Source organism: Physeter macrocephalus, chromosome 8 (genome assembly GCF_002837175.3).
Source record: "Physeter macrocephalus isolate SW-GA chromosome 8, ASM283717v5, whole genome shotgun sequence".
Taxonomy (NCBI): Eukaryota; Metazoa; Chordata; class Mammalia; order Artiodactyla; family Physeteridae; genus Physeter; species Physeter macrocephalus.
The window spans coordinates 101,641,543-101,666,669 of NC_041221.1; the positions used below are offsets into that span (position 1 = coordinate 101,641,543).

Below are 25,127 nucleotides of genomic sequence, written 5' to 3' on the forward strand. Positions count from 1 at the left end.
GGTACGCGGGCCTCTCACTGTTGTGGCCTCTCCCGTTGCAGAGCACAGGCTCCGGACGCACAGGCTCAGCGGCCATGGCTCACGGGCCCAGCCGCTTCGCGGCATGTGGGATCTTCCCGGACCGGGGCACGAACCCGTGTCCCCTGAATCAGCAGGCGGACTCTCAACCACTGCGCCACCAGGGAAGACCCCCACTTAATTTTTTAAAACAATATTTCAAAGTCAGTATTATTACCTCAACTTTATAAAGAAAATAAAGTAATATGAGATAAAGTAATATGCCCAAGTTAAACAAGTAGAAAGCAAGACCAGGGGTTTAAATTCAGCTCTACCTTGATTCCAAAACACATAGTTTTCCTATTAATGTCTCTCAGAATTTCATAGCTAATAAACATAGTGTTTAATCAAAACATGCAGAATTCAATAGAAAAAACTTGGTTTAAGGGTATATCATATGTATGTGAGTGTATGCTGAAATTTTTTTTAAAAATCACTTTACAGATTTTTAGATTATAGAGTTTTTTTCTATTAGATAGAATCACCTGGCCTGCTGAAGTTGTCTTATTCTCCATTATTTTATCAGCTTCTTTAATTGCACCTAGAATTTTGGCAAACATACTTGTATTATTACCATCCACTTCACGAAGAATATCTGAAGTCTCAGGCATGTAAAGATTTCGATTAAACATTTGAAAATACGGTGTATTTTTAGTAGGTTCCTATTAAGAAAAATAAATAATTTGTAATAAAACATTTATGTAGCCAAGAAATAGTCATAATTCACAAGTACAGATTATAAAAAGGTACATACCAAGTGAGTAACATTGAAGGCAAATGAAACAGCTGCTAGGTGATCATCCCAGTTGTTTGGGTAGTCAGCACAGTGTTTGGAAAGAAATGTTTTGATTGTGCTAGGTGTACTTACAGTTGGATTAATAGTTTGGGAGGCATGAGAAATTACAATTTGCTTTGCACCAAACAATTCACACAGTTCTACATTGATCTGAAAAACATATAAAAAACAAAGCTGATTTTAAAATCTGTATTTTATTTTTCCCTGGATTGAAAGGTTGCAAAAGAATTTGAATCTTGCCTTTTCCTTGACCATAGCCAGTCTTTATGAAAACATACATATTTTGTTTAAAAGAGAACTACCATTTATCGAGCCCTTACTATGTGCTGACGCTTTACATTACAGTCATTATACCTGACAAAAATCTTATGAGATATTATTAACCACATTTTAAAGATAAGAAGCTGAAGCTCTGGGAGGTTAAGTGCCTTGCCAGACACACACATACAGCAAGGAAATGGAAGAACAGAATTTAACACTGAGTTCAGATAACATTTTAATTCAGTAGACAGTTTCTCAAACACAGTTAACATAATACACTTGACAGCTACATGACCTTGGCCAAATCACCAAACCTCTGTGTACTCAGTTTCTTCATCTGTAAAACGAGGAAAATCCTACCCACGACTCTCTTGAGGATTAAATGAATAAATGTTTATAAGGCACTTAAAACAGTGCTTGGCAAGTAGTAAGCACTTTATAACTCTTAATGTTACTATTATTTTTGTTGTTATATTTATTATGGGCAGGGCCTAATAAGTCAAAATGAGTTTAGAAAACTTCTAAGAATAAGCCTGTTAACTTATTTTTCCTACCTTATTTACACCTCAAACTATTTTTTATTATTTTTAGTTGGGGTAGTCAGATAGTAGTGATATAGTAGTGGGGTAGTGATATAGTTCTGGCCAAAAAGATTTAAGTGAAAGTTGTTGGGCAGACTCAGCTAGTTCTAGCTTTTTTTGCCCATTAACCTCCCCCTTCTTTCTGCCAGAAATGTAGAATTTGTGGCATGCCATATTGTAAGCATAAGATTGAGAGTCACATCTCAAAGATGGTGGAACAGAATGCTAGAAGCATGGGCTCCCAATGACATTCAGAGTTACCCTTCCAACCCTGGAGAGCCTGGCTTTCTTTTCCCTAAGTATAAAATAAACTCCTATTGGAGTTTATATATTGGAGGGAAGAGAAGGGTTCTCTGTTACTCGCAGTGGAATACAACTCCTACCTAATATATGTACTAATTAAGGCCGCCTTTTTTTTTTAACGTCTTTATTGGAGTATAATTGCTTTACAATGGTGTGTTAGTTTCTGCTTTATAACAAAGTGAATCAGCTATACATATACATATATCCCCATACTCCCCCTTGTGTCTCCCTCCCACCCTCCCACCCTCCCTATCCCACCCCTCTAGGTGGTCACAAAGCACGAGCTGGGCTGCTTCCCACTAGCTATCTATTTCACATTTGGTAGTATATATTAGTCCGTGCCACTCTCTCACTTCGTCCCAGCTTACCCTTCCCCCTCCCCGTGTCCTCAAGTCCATTCTCTACATCTGTATCATTATTCCTGTCCTGTCCCTAGGTTCTTCATAACCATTTTTTTTTTAGATTCCATATATGTGTTAGCATACGGTATGTTTTTATCTTTCTGACTTCACTCTGTATGACAGACTCTAGGTCCATCCACCTCACTACAAATAACTCAATTTCGTTTCTTTTTATGGCTGAGTAATATTCCATTGTATATATGTTAGACCACCTCCTTTTAATTCAAAAGTAATCTAAAAGAAATCCCAGAAAATAGGTATCATTTGGGTCAGCCTCAATCTGAGGTCATAATTAATGGTTTTAAAAATGACTGACTTTTGGAAAAGGCTTCAACTTGTTTGAAGAGGTTGCCTAGAACTGATCCAGTGAATCCATTTGTGAGATGCTACCTATATATCCTTACCCCAAGAGCCTTTTTTTCTCCCCATCAAACCAGACATTCCATTAGTGGTCACAATTTTAGTTTTCCATAAGACACATTTTTAAAATTAAAGAAATAATTTTTCCTTTACAAACGTTAATTCTCTTTTCTTCAGAGGTTTATAAAAAGGTCTTTGTATATTTTATTGAAACAATTTAGCAAATACTCAAATGCTCTAAGCTATGTTAGAAACATCTGTACTTTCATCAACTTTATAATAAACCTCCCACATTGTGTATAATGTTCTAAATCTTATTTCAATACTTTAGCAGTGTTTTCTATGTCAGTATATGCTGACAAAAGAAAACATTTTATTTTGTCACGATTATGCCTACTGTATAATATTTAAGCAATTTAAATCACAGCAAAAAGAACAAATTTTCTTAATCACATGTGATTTTTAGTTTTTTTGTTAAACCTCATAAAAGAGGCTTATAAACATTTATTGTTACTTTTGGTAAAATTTTCAAAGTCTTAGATGGATTAGCATATGACTTTGTTTTTTTTATTTTTAAAATTTTTTATTGGAGTATGGTTGCTTTACAATGTTGTTAGCCTCCACTGCACAACAAAATGAATCAGCCATACACAAACAGATATCCCCTCTCTATTGGACTTCCCTCCCATTTAGGTTATCAGAGTGCATTAGGTAGAGTTCCTTGTGCTACACAGTATGTTCCCATCAGTTGTCTATTTTATACATAGTACCAATAATTATATATCATATGACTTTAAACATGACTGGAAAGACTGCTGGTGATTCATAATGGTTTCATATTGTCATTACCTAGTATCTCGAAGTACTATATGCATTTAGGATGAGGCTTTTCATTAATAAAGGTGAAAAGTAAGACAATATTTCAAATAGATTTCTTGATAATTTTGAATTTTGGTGGCCCATTTCCTATCAGATCTGATTAGTCCACATTTATTTTTATATCATTAATGTATCTGTGAAAGAGCTAGTACTAGAAGTTACTTGTGTCAGCTCTATCATTTTCCTGTGGTTGAAAGGTGATTGCATTATTATTCGTATGATCTTGTTTCACTGCAAGAAAATTAAGCCACCTAGCTATTCTATGAAGGGTAGTTTGGCAAAAACTGGACAATATCCATAAATTTAATTACTGCTGCTAAAGCAAAAGAATGAGTGAGGGAACCACTATGGACTCCCACATGTTGCAGATTCTCACTTTTCTCCCAAGATACCGTCCCGTACCATGTGCGACACACAAGCATCTGCTTTGTTGATTCAGGATGCTATTATCAGTCTCTATATATTATTAGTAAAAGCTTCATTTCTTTCTTATTCATTAGATAAAAATTATAAACAAAAGTTCTAATATTGTCATCCTACAAACTAGATTGTCTTGCACACCCCATTTTGCAGACCACTGCTATGTCAGTCAAGGTAGGCAACATTATACTGCAGTTACAAAACACATTCAAGGCTCAGTGGTTTAACTGAAAAATTTTACTACTTGCTCAGACAAGGTCAGCTGTAGGTCAGGGTGTCTCTCCAAAGCACCTAGGTGCCTCAGAAATCCTGGATGAGAGAAAATCCACTACCCTTTAGGGTAATATCTGAAATATGCAGTTAATTCTCCAGAGACATAATAAGACTGGGAGAAGGAAGAACTGAGGATGAAGTTTTCAATACCTCAGGCTGAAAGGGGCACACATTCATCCATCCAACTTCTTTGCCCAGATGTGTTACTTGGGCTTGCCCACCTGCAAGAGGCTAGGACAGTCGTCATGTTTGGAAGGCTAGGAGAACTAGTTATTGTTAAGCACTAGTAATTTATATCACAAAACAACACATGATTATGTATATTTTAATCACTAATAGATATAAAAGCAACATAATGATAACATATAAACTGAAAAGTTAAGGGAAAAAACCTATAATCTCATTACTCTTAAAAACTCCATGGGGGCTTCCCTGGTGGCGCAGTGGTTGCGCGTCCGCCTGCAGATGCAGGGGAACCGGGTTCGCGCCCCGGTCCGGGAGGATCCCACATGCCGCGGAACAAACAAAAAAAAAACTCCATGGTTAACCATATAAATTTTTATTTTAGTTTCTTTACATCTATTTTTTACATAGTTATCTGTGTAAAGTATGTATACATAATATATGTAATAAAATCTTTTATCCAGAGTTTTAACTGAACATGTTTTAATCAGTGTCCATGTTATTTCCTTTTCTTTGTAAACATTTTTAATGACTACAAAATATTTCATCTTGTGGCTTGACGTTTTTCTGAAACACTTTCTTTATTTGGAAATTTAGGTCATTTCCTGTTTCTTGTTAATATACATAGCATTGTGGTAAATAATATCATAAAAGAGCTATTTTTCTATACTTTGGATAATTGCCTTAGAATTCTTAGAAATAGGATCGTTCACCAGAAGAGATATATATATATATATATATATGGCTCTTACTGGACCTTTGGCAGACTGCTTTACAAGAGTTAGTTTCAAGTTGCTATACTACCTGTAATGTAAGGCTATATTATTTTATCTGTAGTCTATTTGGTATTACTACTATTTTTCTTGATTTAGATAAACAAAAAATGGTCTTAATTTACATTACTCATTGCTATTGGGTTTGAACATTTTTCCATATTTATTATTTTTATTCCCTCTTGTGAATTACATTTCTGCCATTGACTAAATTTTTTAATTTGTTTGAATCTTTTATAATAAAGGCATTAGCCCTTTCCTGCATGAACGTGCTTTATTTTTGTTGGCCTATTTCTTGGCCTGTATGTTTTGGTCATTTTACCACATATAAATTTCTAATTTTTAAACAGCCAAAGTTGGTGATTTTTCCATTTAAATTTATGCCACTATTCCCTAAGCTTGGAAAGTTAACTCAGTCTCTAGAGATTGAAAAAAAAAAGTCAACTGTATTTTATTTTTGTTTCAATTAAAAAAACCAAAATTTTTAATTCACCTGAAAACAATTTTGGTATGCAGTAATTTTAAAATCATATTATAGAAATAACTAGAAATAATTAGAAAATTGTTATCTATGCTGTTAATTAAATTAAATTTATTAAATAATCCTTCCCTAACTCCACTCATTTGTGATACCAGCTCTATCATTTTAAACATGGTTACTAAACTCTGTGCCAAAGGGCCTCCTTAACATCTGTTGGACACCTTGAAAACTACTAGCTTAAGGTAGTTTATGGTTTCAACATTAGATAAGACTACATTCCTTTTGATGATGTTGTATCTTTACAGAACTGTTTTTTGACAGGTGCTATGATAAAAAGCAACGACTGTATAAAAATCAATGTGAAACAGGAAATGAGGATGGCAGTGTCCAAACTGATTCCAAAGTTTGAAAAGCTTAGCAGTGGTAAACAGGTATATACATCCCATTAGTAACTAACTGTGGTTATTTAAGTATGAAATGAAAATATTATTTCTTTCAATTTATGACTACTATTTTTTTTAATGGCTAAGTGGTTAGGACATAAATACTAAGTTGTTTGGACCTGTGCAGAAAACGAGTTAACATAGCAGAACTAAGGCTGCTATCCTGTGAAAGTCCTGCTTACAAAGTTGGCCCTTGGCTGGTGTCTAGGACCTTGGATTTCGTGCGGGTTTCCACCATTCCCTAACTGATTAAGGGTGGCTCACAGTGTCTAAACTGTTTATACAATCAAGGTGGCTTATGCTGAACACCTTCTTTCTTTTGAGAATCTAGAATTTTTGGTGCTTATGTGATCAGCTCCCAGTAAAAATCCTAGGCACTGAGTCTCTAGTGAGCTTCCCTGGTAGACAACAATTTACATGGGTTGCTATAACTCTTCTGGGAGAATTGAGCATGTCCTGTGTGATTATTTACACTGGGAGAGGATGTCTTAGAAGCTTGTTCCTAGTTTCCCCTGGACTTATCCCCATGAGCCTTTTGTCTGCTGATTTTGCTTTGTATCCTTTAGTTATAATAAATCTTAGCCATAGTATGACCATCTGCTGAGTCCTCCTAGTGAATTATAAAACCTGGAGATAACCTTAGGGACCCGCTGGCACAAGCCCTAACTATTTGATAAGTATCAGTTTAGGTATTTCTTTTGGACTGAGATATCAAAGGTGCTGTGAACCTAGACAGTCTGGTTATTTTCTTACACCAGTACCCTGTCAATTATAAAAATTTAATAATATGCCTTAAGTATAGTAGTTATATTCCATTTTTAGAATTTTTGTATGTATTCCTGTCTGCTTATTCTTTCAGGTTAACTTTAATCCGGATAAAGGCCAGAGCAAGGGAAAATGCTCCCTCCTTTTTAATGCTGATTAGAAATCCATTAACATATAAATTAATTTTGATTTGGGAAAAATTGGTATCTTTCAATACTGAATATTCTCATTCACAAACATGACTGTATTTCTCCATTTAGTCAATTCTCCCTCTACATGTCGTCAATCATAGAATTTTTAAGCTAGAAGCAAAAAAAGACTCTTTGGTCCGACCTCCTCATTTCAGTTTGAAGAAAACTAAAGATAGGTTTACAATTACTTAGTGGCACAGTAAGTACTAAAATCCTTAATTTCCAGTCCAACTACCTTTGTACTATACAATATTAAACCTCTGTATCTGTAGGAATTTATCTAAACTTATTAAGTACCATATAAGTTGCGCTGCTCACTGAAAGGTGAGTAAAATATGCTCCTAGATCTAAGTAGTTTGTCTTACCTGATGAATGAACTCATCTCTTTGGTCCATTATTATTTTCTGAGGAGGTCCATATAAGAAAAATATATTGATAATAGCTTTAGAAATTTCTGATGCTGAAACATCACAAAGAGGCAAAATCACAACCCATTTTGTGAACAAATCTGTCATGATTATAGCATATACATGACTTCTGCTGCTTGTATGAAATGGGCCCATCAGATCAACAGTAACTATACTCCATGGATTCTCCACTTTGAGAAGCTGCTGTTTAGGTGCTAGAATAACCGTATTTTTTGCCACTTGGCAATGCTGACAAGCATATACCTATAAAACAGGCATACAATAAAGAAAAGGTATATAAATGTTAATATATTCAATATAATAAAAGCAGTCTTATAAATCTGAACTTTGAAATGGTTGATAGGTACTTTGTGTTTTGAAGGAGAAACTTTTGGACTATTCTCATAATAAAATAAAACCTATTCAGAATATAAGCAAATATTACTTGCTACTACTATTCAATGATCGCCTTAAGGGGTCTTATTCACATGGAACATAATTCTGATTTACAATCAATAAATATTTATTAAATGAATAGATCTTAAAACATGTTTGCTATAATTTTAAATCAATATGTGAGTATATAATTTCTATAAGCAAAAAAAATTTTTTCTTTTAAAATTATCACTCTACTAAGTTCATTCATTCATGTATGCAATAATATTCATTAAAATATAACTTTATTCAAACAATATTTATAGATGCCAGAAATTCTTCTAGGTCCTGGAAAAAGAGAATGAACAAAAACAAAGCCCATGCTGTCATGGAGCTTTCATTTGTGTGAGATGAGAAGAGATCAATTGATCAACATATGGATGGTGCCACTGTTCAACATATTTCTGGAATTACACTTTGGAAACTACTTTCAAACCAAGTCCTGAACAAAATTTTTAAACCGATCTTATCGCATTATAGTTACTTTTGATCAAAATTTTTATTTTCTAGCTTTTCTAACTTAAACTAGTTCTCATCACAAATAACCTTATTTCCAAAAATCATTTTTCAAATGATAAAGATGTGACAAAGATTTCATTGAATGTCTGTAAAGGAATCTGTGGCAGGTTCTAAAGGCAAATACAAAAACTGAGGTCTTTGGAATACCTGCACAGACTCACAAATGATATTTAGTTAAATTAAGTTGGGTTAATTCTTTATGCCTGAAATGACAGTCTTTTTAATGCACTATTACGATTATTAAAGGGTTCTCACATACATACTAAGGAATTTCTATCATTTGCCATATGGAGCACACTAGAAAGAGTAGGGATCAATTGACCTAGCAGCAAGAATCCCAGAACTCCTAGGTGAATTTTCTATTAGAAGAAGTTGAGGTCCTAATGGGTTATAAAGTTACAAAAGTCAGACTAATTTCATTATCTTCACAACTTGATTTTGCAATCAGTTGGTTTGGGGTTTCTGCCATATTTGACATTTTCTATGTCAAGACAATATAGGAACAAAAGAGGAGACACACATGGGGCCTGACTTATAATGAACATATTCTCCTCTCAAGAAAAGATTGTATGACTGCCATCAAAGAGGTAATGATTAATTTTTGGTCAAAGAAATTTCAGCCCCATTTAAATTCTGCCTACACAAGATAGTTCAATGATGAAAATCTGGTTCTAGATAATCTATCTAAACAGAGTATTTTCAAATATTTAAATAATGCTTTGTTCTAGTTCAAATTATATTTCAGTGATTTTAAAGAAGATTTTTGAAGGAAAATAAAATTCCCTTTAAATGTTTTGCAGAAAAACTACCCAGACAAAAAGTACTTAATGAGAAGTGATATCTAGAGTTAATCTGGAGCAAAAATGAATTTTGGATATATACTACAAAGACATTATTCAAAATATTCTAAATACATAAGCCATACCCACTGTTTGACATCATTGGTCACAGAAGTCCAATAGTAGCTGGATTCCACTAGAGTAAGGGTTCTGGATATGCCATGATGGGCTCCAGTGTCATTTTCATGGCATTCTCTTAGGACTTTCTTTTTTTCTTCTTCTGAAACAATTACCAAACGATTTTGTTTTCTGTCTTTTCCGACATAAAACAGCTTTTTTTCTGAAATAAAAAAATACCAAAAAGATATACTGAAATTTTTAGATATCTATATAGTTTTAAGATAATCATAGCCTTATCTTCAAACCATGAGGTTTTTTTTGTTAAATCTTTTTCCCTCTAAGATAGAATATTTGTGATGATGCTACCATACAATCTGAAAGGTCCTCAGCTGTTACACTTACTAATAGACATGTAGGAGAACTAGCTGCTATAGTTTTGTAGCTATCAACACAAGTAGGGCTAGCTTGTTCACCAAAGCACATGATAAATATGGGAGTATAAAATTATCTTTCTATGGGAGTAATCAAACTAGAAAAATACTTGCAGCAGGCACCTCCTAAAAAAGGCAGGAATTAGCAAATAAATTATGCACAGATAAGCAACTTCTGGAATAGAATTTTCCAAAATAGCATTTCATCATAGCTGTATTTTTGTAAGCAACCACCTCTTTTAAGTTTTTCTGGATTTGGGTAGGAAATAGGGTTCATAAAGCCAAGAAAGTGGGCAAACCTTAATCCTCAGGACAGCTGTTTTCCTTAGGAGACACCTGGAAAGAGTCTACGGCTGGGAAGTAATCAGGGCAGGAAGAGAATCGCCAGTTCTCCAGTGTGGATGAGTAGCTATTCAAACTCCAAAATACACCAGTAAGCTATTAGTGTGCTTAATTAAGCACATGCTGAGTGGAACATTCCTTACTTGAATTAGAAAGTAAGCAACTTAAGGGTAGGAGTTATCTATCTTATTCATCAACATGTTCCCAAGGCCTAAAATGTGATTGGCACACAGTGGGAACTCAGTAAACATTTGTTGTGTAAATGATTAAATAAATGAATGAATGAGTCCTCTTTAGTCTAAGATGTAATAGGTATGCCTGTTCTTAAGCTTAAGGGAGTTACTGGAAGGGGTGTACACAGGGAGAAATAAGCAGGTATTTATTTATTATCTTAGAATTTTCTTGACCTGCTTTGAGAAAAGCCTGATTCTGTACCTACAGGCAAAATTCCCATTAATAGTACTAACATTCATTTAGTCATCTGGTGATTGTACTTCTTGCTTATCTCATCCCAAACTTCTCTTCCCCTTTGGAGGAGGAGGAGAAAGAGGGGAAAATTATCATAATCTTTCAAGATAAATATTCTACTGTCTTTCAAATATTTAATTCATTTGGGGCGATTAGGAGTTCAAAAATAAATATGATCCTGAGACTATTTAATGGCACTGAGAGGGAGGAACCACAGAAATAAGTAGAGTAAATAAGTTAACTTTGTCAACATTTTCATATTAGGCATCAAATAAGTTCTTCATTGAGAGTGACACGAGTGCTTGCAAGTGTACCACTAGAGTAGGAATCACCTGAGGACAAAAGCAGGTGACATTAATTTAGGCAAGTGTTTTGTTTTGTTCATGGTATCATTTTCTGTCTATGATTTAAAATGCCCTTTTCACGCTTACTGGCCTTCAGTTAGCTTCAATGTGATTTTTATTTTGCTTTTGACTGAATGGCATTATCAATTTAAATGGTAATTGTTAAGCAACGACCAATTACTACAGAAATTCTCAGCATTCCACGAAGAATTACATATGGAGAAACATCTATATAAACTCTATACTAAAAATTGGGGGCATTAATTTTACCTTTGAAGGCAAATTTTTTTGCTGCTCTTCTTATGCCACTTCTCTCACTAGGCAGTGTAGTTGGATGATATTCACCAATTCGTTTATAATATGCAATCTGTTTAAGATGAAGGTCACCATTTTTTCCACTACGAACCATCATGAACCTAGGTAAAAGGTATTTACAGATATAATTTAAATGATAAACTAATTCAGTTGCTATTTCAGTTTAGCCTTCTGTCATATTTCTGCTTACATGTGAACTGAACATTCCTGGAATATTATCTGCGACAAAGATAATCGTAGTACAGAAAAGTGTGTGATGTATATGAACTAAAATATTCAAATGCTATTTTTGAGACACAACATGACACATTATCTTGTCTCTTTCCATGTGAAAAGAAATACTGAAAAATTTCCCCATACTGGGAAAAAAGGAAATGAACAAGCACACTTCAAAAAGTTTTGCTTAAAGTCTCTATTACCATCAACTGAAATGTTACTTACATAGGATGGTTCTGTTATGTGACATTTAAACAAATGACAGCTTATAAGAGGAAAAATGTAATCTTATATTACTTCTAAATATATTCATGGTCATTGCAAAATGCAAAAAATTCTCAAATCATTTATGAGTAAGATACATTTTAGAAATGTTCAAATGATAAATGGCAAAGAAGATATTTAGCTATGCTAGATCTCATACACTCTTCTAACTACATGTAAACTAATTTTTCTTGAACAGAAATGATTTTTGTTCTGTGTGTACTTTCCCTAGGTTATAAAGAAAAATCTGGCTGGACTGACCAAAACAAAACTTCTCTATTTTAGACCCTAAGCCATATGGAAAACCATTACTACATTCAAAAGAAAAAAACCTTTTCTTTCATATTTTCGGTCAAAACGAACTATTCTGTACTGGTTATTCTGTTTGCCACCATCCCCGCTGATCCAGATACATGTTTGGCCTTTCTCTTCCTGCTGCTGTACCCTGAAAGACTAACCCTTACAGACTGCATTTATAGTTTTCTGGTTGGACTTGTTCAATGGGAGGTACGAGCAGGCAAATCAGATGGCAGAAGAAAGAGGTCAGGATATTTATCTCCCAGCTCCTTCCTTGGTTTAAGTTGCAACCCTCTACAATCATAGCTCCTGTCAGGAAGCCCATCTTCTGTGTCTCTAGTTCTCACTGGAAGTCTGTAACAACATTTCTTCTTGCTGCTTCAGCCCTAGAGGTGGTTGCTATTTTCTGCTGTTGCTAGTCTCCAGGTGCCATGTTGGTTTCTTTGACCCTTTCCATCATATGTTTATAAACAGGAACTTCATTAAATTTTCTTTAAAATCCAAGCAGAGTATATCTTCTGTTTCCTGCTAGAACTATAATTGATGCAAATGCTTAAAATTCTGAATTTCCAAAAACAATATAGATGTATACTGACCACTAGAAGATGCAGAGATAAGGCTACAAGAAAATATTACTGCAGAGAGAATGTTAGAACAAAGCAGAATAGACCATGCTTATAAACTATGGCTTAAAAAGCTTATTAAGTCTCTTTCCCAATGATACAGCACTTTGCATATTTAATAAGCATCTTTCCGATCTTTTCATAACTTTGGGATATCAGTACATTTCTAACATCCCTTAACCTTAGGTTAGCATAAAGTGTAAGCCATTTTAAAAGCAAAGGTTCTGCAAAGCTAATTCTCTCCTATCATAACCTAAAAAACAGGTCAATTATCTCTATAAAACAATTAGCTTATTCTAAGTTTAATTCACTTTCAATTAAATACATAAATTTTTTTCATTTTATAATAAATGGTTGTACCCCTAAATCAAACAAATGTACCTTATCAGTTTCTAAAACATGTCAAAAATGAATGGATCAGATTTTAAGACCATCTATAAAACTACAGTAAATAAGACAGTGAAGTATTGGCATAAACCAATACTTATGGATAGACACACAGGTCACTGAAATAGAATAAGGAGTCCAGAATTAAACCCACATGTATGCAGTCAATTAATTTACAACAAAGGCATCAATACAGTGGGGGAAGAGATGGTCTTTTCGATAAATGATGCTGAAGCAACTGGATATCTGTATCAGAAAAAAAAATTAATATTGACCACCTACCTACATCAACAAAATTAAATCCAGATAAATCATAAACCTAAAAGTGAAAAGTAAACTATAAAGCTTCTGGAAGAAAACACAGAAGAAGATCTTCAAAACCTTGGGATAAGCAAAGATTTCTTAAACAGGACACAAAAAGCACTATTCATAAAAGAAAAAAATTATAACACATTGGATTTCATTAAAATCAAAACCTGTTCATCAAAAGACCATTAAGAAGGGAAAGGGTAATGCACAGATTGGGAGAAGATATCTTTAATATATATATATATCTCACAAAAGACTCATACCCAGCATATATAATGAACTACTATAAAATCAAGAAGAAAAGGATAAAACTCAATACAAAAAAAAGGGGAAAAGACTCTTACATGACATTTCAAATAAGTGAATATCCAAATGGTTAATAAGCAAGCGCAAATGTGCTCAACATCATTACTCCTAGGGCAATGCAAATTAAAGCCAAAATGATTTACAGCTACACACTATTAAAAAGGCTAAATTTAAAAACAGAGACAACACCAGGGGTTGTGAGGACAGGTAACCGAAACTCTCATACACTGTTTGTGGAAATGTAAAATGGTACAGCCACCTAGGAAAACGGACAGTTTCTTCTAAAGCTAAACATGTTTACCCTAAGGACTTGGCAATTCTATTTTTAAGTTTATATCCTAATGAAATGAGTATATGAGTATCAGAAGACGTGTATAAAAATTTTCATAGATGTTTTATAGTCATAATACCCCTAACCGGAAACAGTAAAGGCATCAAGAGGTTTTACCCTGTGTATACTCAGTCCTTGCCCTATAGACACTTCTGTTGTTTTCCAGTTCCGTGTTGCTCTAAATCTCAGTGCTTTTCAAACTAACTGTGAAATCTGTGACAACAGACCCCTTGATGCCTTTATTTTCACGTCATCCTATCTACAGCCTTTCCTCTGCCAAAAGATTCTGTGGCAAATTTCCACCCTTCATCAATTTTCAATTTAGGAAGACTTGTGTGGTTTTAAGTATGGAATATAGACTGTCAGTCTACCTATCCATCTGCCTGCCTGTCAATCTAGCTCTGTATTATTAATAATTCTCCTTAACTCTTAAAAAAATCAACCAAAAAACAGGCAAAAATCATTTCTCTCTCTCTTATTTTCATCTCTAGGATACACTGACACAAGCTCTTCCAAGTCCAAGAGATAGAAAGACCCATCCTTTCTTAGTTTACATTAAATCATTATGGTCTCTATTCTGTAAAATTTATAATATACTATAAATGACCCCAAAATCTTGTTTTCCCTTAATGGCTTTTGGGACCACCAATGTTCTAAATCACCTAAAAGAAAACGTTAAAACATCCCAGCCTAGCCACTGGGAGCATGGTACCTGTAGGAGGATGAAATTTATTTTAAAAAGGTAAAATTCTTTGTTATCTCCATCTCAGAGACCAGTAAAGTTTGCAAAATTTCCTGAAGGACATTAAAAAGAAAAGGGGAGAAGCCTTTTCAGGCCTCTAAAAAGCATGCAGGAGCAAAAGACCAAACTCTCACACCTCAAAGGAAGTACAGGTCCTAAAACACAGAGGTTTTTATCCCAGGGGATACAAGGATTCTTCAATATACACAAATCAATCAGTGTGATACACCATAGTAAAACACAGAGGGATGTGGGTAATTCTAACTGGTAGAAAAAAATTGGCCATTGGAAAACATGAATGTCTGCATAAAGAACAGTGATGTCTATATCTTGCCCTTATACTTAAAAACCTCTCTCTTTTAAGTTCCCACCATACCCCTCCCATTTCCCTTCTGGGTATTTTAGTCCATTTGGGCTGCTATAGTAATTTATTATAGACTAGGTGACTTAATAATAACAAACCTTTGTTTCTGATAATTCTAGAGGCTGGGAAGTTCAAGAACAATCTGGTGGATTCGGTGTCTGGTAAGAGCTTGCTTCCTGGTTCATAAATGGCATCTTTGCTATGTCCTCACATGGTAGAAGGGGTTCAGGAGCTCTCTGAGTTCCCTTTTATAAAGACACTTAACCCATTCTTGAGAGTTCTACCCTCAGGATCTAATCATCTACCAATGATGCCACCTACGAATACCATCACATTAGGGGTTAGAATTTCAACACATGAATTTTGGGGGGACACAAACATTGTCTATAGCATGAGGTAACTATAGTTACTTACTAATGGCATGCCTGCACCTCTGGTCAGTGTACAACTTCTCAAACCTTGGAATTAGATTAGACACTGCCACCCTCATTTCTTCTTCCATACTGATTTTCGTACAGTATCTGCATTATTACCACAGCAAACATCCAAAAACCAGTTTTGCAAAGATATAAAAAAAAAGGAATGTAGTGTGACCTCATGTTGAAACTGTGAACTAGTAGTCCACAAGGGATATGACAGATGTTGAATACACCTGTGTTTCCTTTGAAAATTTAAAATGTTTCATGGCACCCTGTGAATTCACTATGATGCCCTAGGAAGCCTTGGCACACAGCTTGACGATTGTCAGTTAAGGCATTTAACAAGTGAATACAAATTGGATTTATTAAGTTAAATTTTTGGATGTTAAAAGGTTGTAGACTGATAACACTGATATTTATAAATTATAGGTCGCTCAGAGGTACAGACTAAAAGTGGTTTGTTGTTTTTTTTTTTTGCGGTACGCGGGCCTCTCACTGTTGTGGCCTCTCCCGCTGCCGAGCGCAGGCTCAGCGGCCATGGCTCACGGGCCCAGCCACTCCCCCGGGCACGAACCCGTGTCCCCTGCGTCGGCAGGCAGACTCTCAACCACTGCGCCACCAGCGAAGCCCACACTAAAAGTTTTTGACATTCCTTTAACTGGAATAAAAAAAACCTGGCAGATGACAATGCTAATGTCTAAGTGTATAACAAAAAGCACCTATCAGGTCAATTCCATATATCTCTTTTCTAAGCACTTCCTAAATAAAGAAAAAAGGCAAGAGGTAATTTCACAGAAGAAAAAGGTTTCTTATTTCATTTTCTCTTTGTAAAATTAATTTTTCCACTTTTTAAAACATACACATCATTCTTGATGATGTGTACTTCTAACTTCCAAAATGTTCAGGAAATAAGGCTTTCTAATTAGAAAGACCAATCATTATTAACAGGAGAGTTAGTTTATTTCATTATTTCTATTCTTTTGCATCTTTCACACAATTATAATATAGCAAAGGATATTAAAATACATTTAATCTTCAAGAAGTAGGGAAAGATGAACAGATTTTTGAAAAATTAAATATACCACATTGCACACTGAAAAATTAGATCTTGACTAAAGAACACATTAATATAGCACCAAAAGGAAGCCCAGCGACTGTGATTCAATATCCCATTTTCCAGATAAGAAAAAAGACTTCAAGTGGTTAATTCAGATTGAAATTGACTGGTAAATTATAATACTCAACAATGGAAGTAAATTATTCCTTTCTGAAACAGCATTTAAAAATTCCCATATAGGCTTCTGCCTAGAATGCAGAAAGCTGGAAAAAAGTCACTCCTACCCTAACAATGAGAAAAGAACTGGATAAGCTCACTAAGATGTCAATTCTCCACAAACTGATCTATAGAATCAATGCAATGCAATCAGAAACCCAACAAGCTCTTTTGTAGGAACTGACAAGCTGATTCTAAAATTGATATGGAAAACCAAAGGACTCAGAATAGCTAAAACAAGTTTGAAAAACAAGAATATAGTTGAAAAATTTTACATTACCTGGTTTCAAGACTTACTTTAATGTTATAGTAATCAAAACTGTGTGGTACTGGCAAAATGACAGCCATTGATCTGCAGAACAGAATAGAGTGTCCAGAAATATAGCCACACAGAAATGGTGTTTACTGATTTTTGACATAGGTGCCAAGGTAATTCAATAGAGAAAGGATAATATTTATAACAAATGATGCTGGATGTTTAGCAACTAACTAAACATCCATGTGAAAAAACATGAATCTCAACTCATACCTTGCACCATATGAAGAAATTAAAATTATTCATGATGGTCACAGACCTAAATGTAACACCTAAAGCTACAGAACTTCTAGAAGACAACAAGAAAGAAAATTTTTGTGAGCTTAGGTTAGGCAATGATTCCCAGATAGCAAACAGAAAGAACCACCCATAAAAGAAAAAATTAAAACTTCTGTTTTAATTTACGAAAATAGAGAAATCACAGCCTGGAGAAAATATCTGCAGTACATGTATATAATGAAAAACCTGGGTTCAGAATTTATAAAGAATTCTTAAAGCTCAATAATAAGAAAACAAACAATCCAATTTTTTAAATGGGCAAAAGCTGTGAACAGACACTTCATCAAAGAAGTGGTTAGCAAATAAAAACATGGAAAGATGTTCAACATCATTAGACAATGAAAAATGCAAATTAAAACCACAATAAGATACCACTACAAATCCACCAAAATGGCAAAAAACAACAAAAACAAAACAAAACCTGGCAATACTAAGTACTACCAAGCATGCAAAGCATTGCTGGTAAGAATAAAAAATGGTGTAAACATATTGGAAAACAGTTTTAACCCAAGAGAAATGAAAGTATATGTTCACACAAAAATCTGTATGTGAATGTTTCTAGAAGCTTTATTCATAACAGCCAAAACCTGAATACAATCCAGTTCATCAACAGGTGAATGGATAAACAAACTGTGGTAGATCTACACGGTGGACTACCACTCAGCAAAAAGGAACTACAAATACATTTAACAATAGTGAGGAATCTCAAAATCATTGTGTTAAGTGAAAGCAGACACAAAAGGCTACATACATACTGTATGCCAGTCTTTTTATGACATCTGGAAAAGCCAAAACTATAAAGAGAGGGAACAATTTTTTTGAACTAATTTTTGAAAAATAATTACAAAAGCAGATTTTAAAAATAATTGCAAACATTTATACAGCACTTTACTGTGATGATCCTCACAACATGCTATGGAGCAGGTACTAGTTTTACATCTGTTTTAGAGATAAGAAAATGGAGGTTCAGAGAGATTATCCACTTTACTCAAGGCAACACAGTTAGTGAATGCATCCAATGACTTAAATTTAAACCTTGGTCTCTGTTGCTTCAAATTTCATGGTCCGTCCCCCGACACACACTAATTTAATTATTTGTCATCCTCAGCTTTCATAATACTTGGTTCAGGCCTCTGCTAGAAACGTTATAAAGTGATTTTTGTAATAAATAATTTAGGTTATAAATGAGGAATGAGAAGGTCCTGTTAGTTTTTAATGATTACATTGTTTCATAGTATTCAGGACACAGTGGACATTCAACTATTTGTAAATGAGTAAGAATTACTTGCATTTCCTGACAAGAGAGGTAGCATTGAATTTAAAAAGAGCACACATTCCAAAGGTGACTATTTCACTTCAGAAAACATTACTTCACTTGCATGTACTGATATATGGTACTACAAGTACAGCCTGTCTAAGATGGTACCGCTTTTAGGAGTTAGAATTTCTAGCATGTGACAGTTACCTAAGACTCAGTATCCATGTTTGACAAAAAGGAAATAATACTTACCTTTCCTTTTTCACAATTATGAAGATCAATGAGATAATTATGAATTTGAAAAGTCCTTTGCAAATGGTAAAGCAATATATAATTATTGTTAAAATGTTTAAGTATTATTATCTTCCATATAAAACTGTTCAAAGTAGCAGAGAACTTTCTTGTCTCAAAACCTCTGTCTTCAAGGAAAAAAAGATTTTAAAATCTCGTTCCTTTCATTAATGGAACGAAATTGTTTCATAGCAATGTTTATTTACGTTTTACTGCTAAACACGAAACCCAGAAGAATCAAGAGTTGTATACTTTATAATGAGTTTATAGTCTAATTGGGTTCACAAGCTTATGGTTCTGGCAGTAAAGACAGATGACAAGGAGAAATAGAAAACGAATAAGAAAGAAAAATCAGTTCACAAAAAGTATAGTCCTCCAAGTGGAAGGTTAAAAGTTTCCTGCTAATGTTTTCTATTTATATATAGGTATAACTTAAAGAACTAATAGTTTTCTCCTTTTCAAAAGAACTATTTGGTCCCTAGAAACCATCCAATGGAATAGTTAATATGAGCAAAGGGCTTTAATACTCAGAACAAAGATAAATATCTTCCTAATCCCAAATATTATTAAACAAAGGTATCATTTACAAGGGAGAATTAAGTGGTTTGAGTTATAAACACGAAGATTACATTACACCTCTTTTGGATATGCTCATATTTTCAAGAATTCTTAAAAAAATAATTACTCGTGTATTAAAATATGTAGGGATGAGAAAAGGCAGTAAAGTTGTCTTATTACAAATCCTAATTGAGGAACTGTCAGGATTAAATTTGGTTGAGCTTTTTACACTATGTCCCTGGTACAACATTAAATGAAATCAATGAATACTTATTGTAGGTGTAAATACTTATTACTTGATTCCTTTAATAATTTTATCTTGTGTGTGCAATAAAGGCAGTTAGGTACCACTTTAAATAAAATTAGGATTTAACTGTGTTTCACCAAGGGCAAAACCCAATTTAAGTCTCTAAAGGTTATAATACGCATATGGCTCAACTTTAAAACTTAAAATCTGTAATATTTCGATAAATATATTTACTTGGGATCATTAATTTTACTTCCGAATTATAATCTCTGAAAAATTGGAAGCGCACAATTTTATGTAACGAAAACGACTGGGAAATCTAATTACACAATACACTTCCCTATAATCTGCTTCACTTCAACGTGCAAATTTATTTAACAAAAACGCCTTCATCTCCTTATGCATACACATGAAGCCACGTGTGATAAATGAATTTAAATTTTAACAATTATTTCTCTACTTTGGTTCAGAAATGCTCATTTAAAGAACATCCACAGAGATAGTAATTTTCCTTTAAAACAACAGGGCAAGATTCTCCCTTAAACTCGCATTTCTCCCCGCCACAGGAGATTTTAATCTGGGGCAAAAGATTAAATGACAACTATGATAAAGTAAGGAGGAGAATTCTTTACTGTCAGCCAAAGGCAGCACTCAACTTCTGAATATTCTACTCTGAGGGAGCATTTCCAGAGTCTGGGTTACTCGTTAACTAATTCTTAAGGGCAAGGTCCAGCTAAATTTAGCGTAGGCAAGAAAATGACCAATAAGTAAAACCCGGTCTCACAGAGAAGGCACCTCCCTAGGCGAGACAACGGAACTCGTCCCTTTTCTGCTCAGCTGTCGCGGGCATCGCAATGCCCAAGCAAGGCCCTCCCGCTCCAAGGGCGCCTGCGCAATCTCCACAAAGTCAATTAAACCCTTCTTTAAACTAGTTGACGCGAATGGTTTCGAAATTACTGTCAGCTCACGCCTCATTTAAAAAAATCAACAGGTGTGAACACACCAAAACGACCACTCACCGAAGTGGTCCTAAACGCAAGCGTCAAGATTTAAGCTTCCTCTCGCGACTTATGTGGTGCTACCGGAAGCGGAACTACCCGTGTGGTTAAGAGAGGAGTGTTTACGGGGGCCTCGGAGCTTCGGTCAGAAAAGGTTAGGGCGGATCGTTTGGTTCTTGCCGGAAATCGTTCCGCCCGGTGAGGTTTCTGTGTGAGACCCGAGGCGGGAGGGGAAGAGGCGTGACCAGGGTTCGGCGAGGTGTAGTGTTGCCTACAGTATCTTTCTGTGGCCTTCCAGCTGCTATTGAAGAGAGAAGACCCAGGTTCAAGCTAACAGCTGGAGTCTCTTTGACGAACACCTCGGTTCTGTCCCGGGGATTAAAGGGGAAACCGAGGCCTGAATGGGCGCGGTCATTTCCTGCAGTTCGCGTGAGGACCGCAGCCGTGGCAGGTGTGGGCCCCGTGACCGAAGGAATCAAGATGCGGAACCTGGTCCCCCGAGGTTTGCGGCCGCTTCTGGGCAGTTGTTTTGTCTCCTCCTGCGCTCTGGGGGCGACTAGACACGCGCTCCTCCTAGGGGCATGTGCCAGAGAGGCAGCGTGGGTGTGGAGGAGTGACAGTACAGCCTTGAGGGTCCTTCCGTGTCTTAATTTCTCCTCCTCCTCCATTACTTTCCCTGTTCCATTTCTTGGGTTTGAGATACCGGAGGTTTCATCTTAGCTCGAAGGGAACTGCCGAGGTTCTGGCTGGTACGCCAGGCTGCGGTCTCGTTCCACCCAAGTAGGCAGTCTCGAGTTTGGGGACTGCTGTGGGTAGAGATGGCTATTTTCATTTTGATTCCTCAGTCTTTGTCCTTCTCGCCTTATCCACTCCACTACAAGAGACCAAAAGCCCCTTCCGTTGCAGCTTTCCAGAGTAGGGAAGGAGGCTGCAGGTCACTGCCGCCCCTAATCGGTTGGAGTGTTGCATCCTCGCGCGCTTCGAGGGAGAAGGGGCGAGGGTGGTGACCACTGGATCTCATTTACTTGGACTCCTGGGAGTTTGCGACCTTTGGAGTCCCGTGGATGATACTCACCTTGGCTTTAACATACTGAAAAGCTTAGTTGTGGAAGTAGGAAGCCTCCTTGCTGACTTAAGCACCTAGCATCCTTGCTCTACAGTGGGATGATAGGGTTTTGCTTTGCTACTGAAAATTCTTCATGAAAAATAAAGGTTGTGTTTCAAGCAAATAAAAAAAATAATGATAGCTGCCATTCGCTGAGTTCTTATGTGTGCCAGGTGCTTTACATAGTTTCTCATATACTTCTCTCAACAATTCCATGAGGTGTATTAGATTATTCTTCTCAATTTACAGAGGTAGGAACTGAGCCTTATCTCTAAGCCTCGCTTAACTTGCTGTAGTAAATTTTTGCTGCTAGTAAACGTTTGACCAAACCTGTACTAGAAAGCAAGTTTTTCAGACTTCAAAATCTGTGTTCTTAACTATTACATTACCATTGTCCTACTGTGCTTCATTGCTTCCAACTTCTTCACTAACATTTTCAGTAGCTGAAAGTATTCATTAGAAAAATATTTGGTATGCCTGTTTAGGTGTCTGAAGGCAGACAGATGTGACGTCTGTCTTCATGGAGCTTCAGTATTGATGCAGAATTAAATAGTTCAGAAACAAAAATACTTAAACGTGCATGGGTTTGTTTAAAGCAGGTGGTTAAACTGATGGGCAGAAGGTGCAGGTTGTACAATCAAAGCTTTGCTGTTGAAGTTTTAAACTCAACGACTTGCAGGGTAGTTGTTGTGAGGGTATTAAACTTAACAATTGGTGGAACACTTATTCATCACCAAATAAATGCTATGCACCAATTAAGTACTGGGAATATACAGATGACATCCTCGTTCTCTAAAAGCTCCCGTGCAACTACATATGAATAGTATTGTGGAACTATTAATGTTCTTATGTGGAAATGACACTGTAGTTATGTAAGAGCATGTCCTTATTTGTAGGAGATGCATAGTAAAGTATTTAGAGATGACAGATATTGATGTCTACAACTTACTTTCAAATGGTAGAGCAATTGTTGAGTCCAGTGGTGGGTATATGGGTGTTTACAGTAAACTGTTCTTTCAATTTCTGTGAATATTTGAAATTTTTCACAGTAAAATGTTGGGGAGGAAAACCATAACTGTAGTGGAAACATATCTGTAAAGATAGATCCAAAATGCTGTGGAGCATAGAGGATGGGAGAGGGTGCTGATGTGTATTTGGGGGTTAGCAAAGGCGTGACTTCCAGAATTTTTAGTTAGTAGTTTAACAAGCCCTCCAGGTGATTTGAGTGCATTCTAGAGTTTGAGAACCAATGCTTTGAGTGTGGGTACTTTAGTAGCATGATACTAATTTCAAATTTAGAAATCAGCCTTAATAGGTATTTGTCTTTTACACAGATTTAAACGGATTACCAAACCTGGCTACACTTTGATTTGTTAAAATATAGATTATCTGGTTAATAAATGCTGCCGTAGAAAATTTGTGGGAGGTCTATTAACTTGAGTTTTTACAGATGTCCCAGATAATTCTGATGTAGCCAGTCTATTATGGGACTACTGCTATAGAAAGAATCTTAAAAATAAGAAAGGCTCAACTTTGCTACTTGAATAATGTAATATCTTTAAGGCCAGTTGTATGTTTTGGAATTCATGATGGAGGATGTAGGTTGGTCAAAATGCTAAATAATGTGGAAATGCATAAGGTATATTTGGTTTGTCAGGAGTTCAGGTGAAATAGCAATTCATTTAGAATATCCTGGATTTCCTATCATGCCCATAAAATTTCATCTTATACTACAGTATACATATCACTTGGGTAGGGGAAACAAAAAATACATTTATTTTATACTTTTAGTTTTATAAGTATTTATTCAATATGTATAATGCTGTGGTAAGGACTGTGGAGTCCTGATTTTGCCCTTAAGTGATCATGATGGCCTTTGGTTTAAACAGACCTGGATTTGATTTCTTTTTACAAGTCTTATTGGGTGTGTGGTTACAGTCAAATTTCCTGAACTTTCTGAGTTTCAAGTCGTCATTTATAATCAAATGATGGACATTTATCTATGTACTGCAAGCATTTGTAAAATGAAATTATCTCTAATCCCAGGATTGCTGAGAATAATTGTTAAATCACAAAGTCATAACTGCTTCCCAACTTTTTTCATATTAGAGTATGCATAGAAAGTGATAGTATTTGTACAGTGTTTCCAGGAGAAACTGAAGAGAGTGGTGTTGGAGGCAACTGGCCAGGGGGTTCCAGCTGCCATACTTGGCATACTTAAAGTATTCATTCATGGTGAGGCAATGTGTTGGGAGGCTCTGGGTTAACAAATTAAGTACATACCAGGTAGCAATGGTGAATAAATGTTCATTCTCTTGAAGCTTATCGTGTTTTGAAGGGACGTACACAACCAAAACAGCTAAATAATGCCAAGGTTAGAGGTGACCAAAGGGCAAAATGAATGATTCAGAGAAGAAATCTTGGAAATTGTTAAGGAAAGGTTTGTGAGGGAATATTTTTTGGGTACTTGAGATGTGCCAAGCATCAAGAAGACAAAGACTCTGCTTCATCAGCTTTGTCTCCTTTTTTAATCAGATCATCAGATCTCCTGTAATAATAGCATGCTCTCATAACAATGGCAAACACAGGTTTTTCTTGCCATGTACTTCCATTGTTCTACACTCCCCCTTCTTTTTTTGAGTTGTACAGGGGTTCTCAAACTTGGGTGCACATTAGAATCTGAGAAGCCTTAAAAATACCTGGGCCTTTCTCCCAAATATTTTGATAAAATTGGTATGGAGTATTGCCTGAGCGGTGGGATATAAGAACTTTCTAAATATAATTTAATCTGTAAAACAACTTGAAAGATAGGTACAATTTACTGAGGCTCTTAGAGGTTAATTAACTTGCTCAAGGTCACACAGCTACTGGAGTTAAGATTTAACACCAAGTGTTTTTGGCTCCAGAATCCATACTGTTAACCACTAGCCTGTTCAGTCTGTTTCTAGTATTTGTAAGTATCGTTCATATATCAGAAGAGAAAACAAAAAAGAAAGCCTTTGCCTACCTTTAAAACAAAGCCCTTCAAAAGAATTGTCAGTATATCTTGTCTCTACTTCTTCCGTTCTCTTAAAAGCAATCCAGTCACATTTAATAAAATTGAAAATTCTTACCGTGGCTTCTCAGTCCTCTGTATGTATCTTAGCTACTTCTCCGACTTTATTTTCTACCATTTTTCCTTTACTTGCTTGCTCTGCTCCAGTGCAATGTTCTCCTT

The 25,127-nt window shown here is 35.5% G+C and overlaps 2 protein-coding genes across 2 annotated transcripts in view; one reads left to right on the plus strand and one right to left on the minus strand.

Annotated features, from left to right (window-relative positions):
- GIN1 (gypsy retrotransposon integrase 1) overlaps nucleotides 1-20,896 on the minus strand; it is a 35,246-nt gene extending 14,350 nt beyond the window's left edge. Inside the window, exons 1-6 of the mRNA XM_007118057.4 lie at nucleotides 20,827-20,896; nucleotides 11,283-11,428; nucleotides 9,454-9,647; nucleotides 7,533-7,838; nucleotides 812-1,003; nucleotides 543-719 (exon numbers count right to left, since the gene is read on the minus strand). Of these exons, the coding sequence (XP_007118119.1) occupies nucleotides 543-719; nucleotides 812-1,003; nucleotides 7,533-7,838; nucleotides 9,454-9,647; nucleotides 11,283-11,424 (1,011 nt within the window). The 5' untranslated portion in view covers nucleotides 11,425-11,428; nucleotides 20,827-20,896. The remainder of the gene's footprint in view (nucleotides 1-542; nucleotides 720-811; nucleotides 1,004-7,532; nucleotides 7,839-9,453; nucleotides 9,648-11,282; nucleotides 11,429-20,826) is intronic.
- Nucleotides 20,897-21,036: 140 nt separating this feature from the next.
- PPIP5K2 (diphosphoinositol pentakisphosphate kinase 2) overlaps nucleotides 21,037-25,127 on the plus strand; it is an 80,187-nt gene continuing 76,096 nt past the window's right edge. Inside the window, exon 1 of the mRNA XM_028493113.2 lies at nucleotides 21,037-21,307. The gene's annotated coding sequence lies outside the window, so the exon portion shown is untranslated. The remainder of the gene's footprint in view (nucleotides 21,308-25,127) is intronic.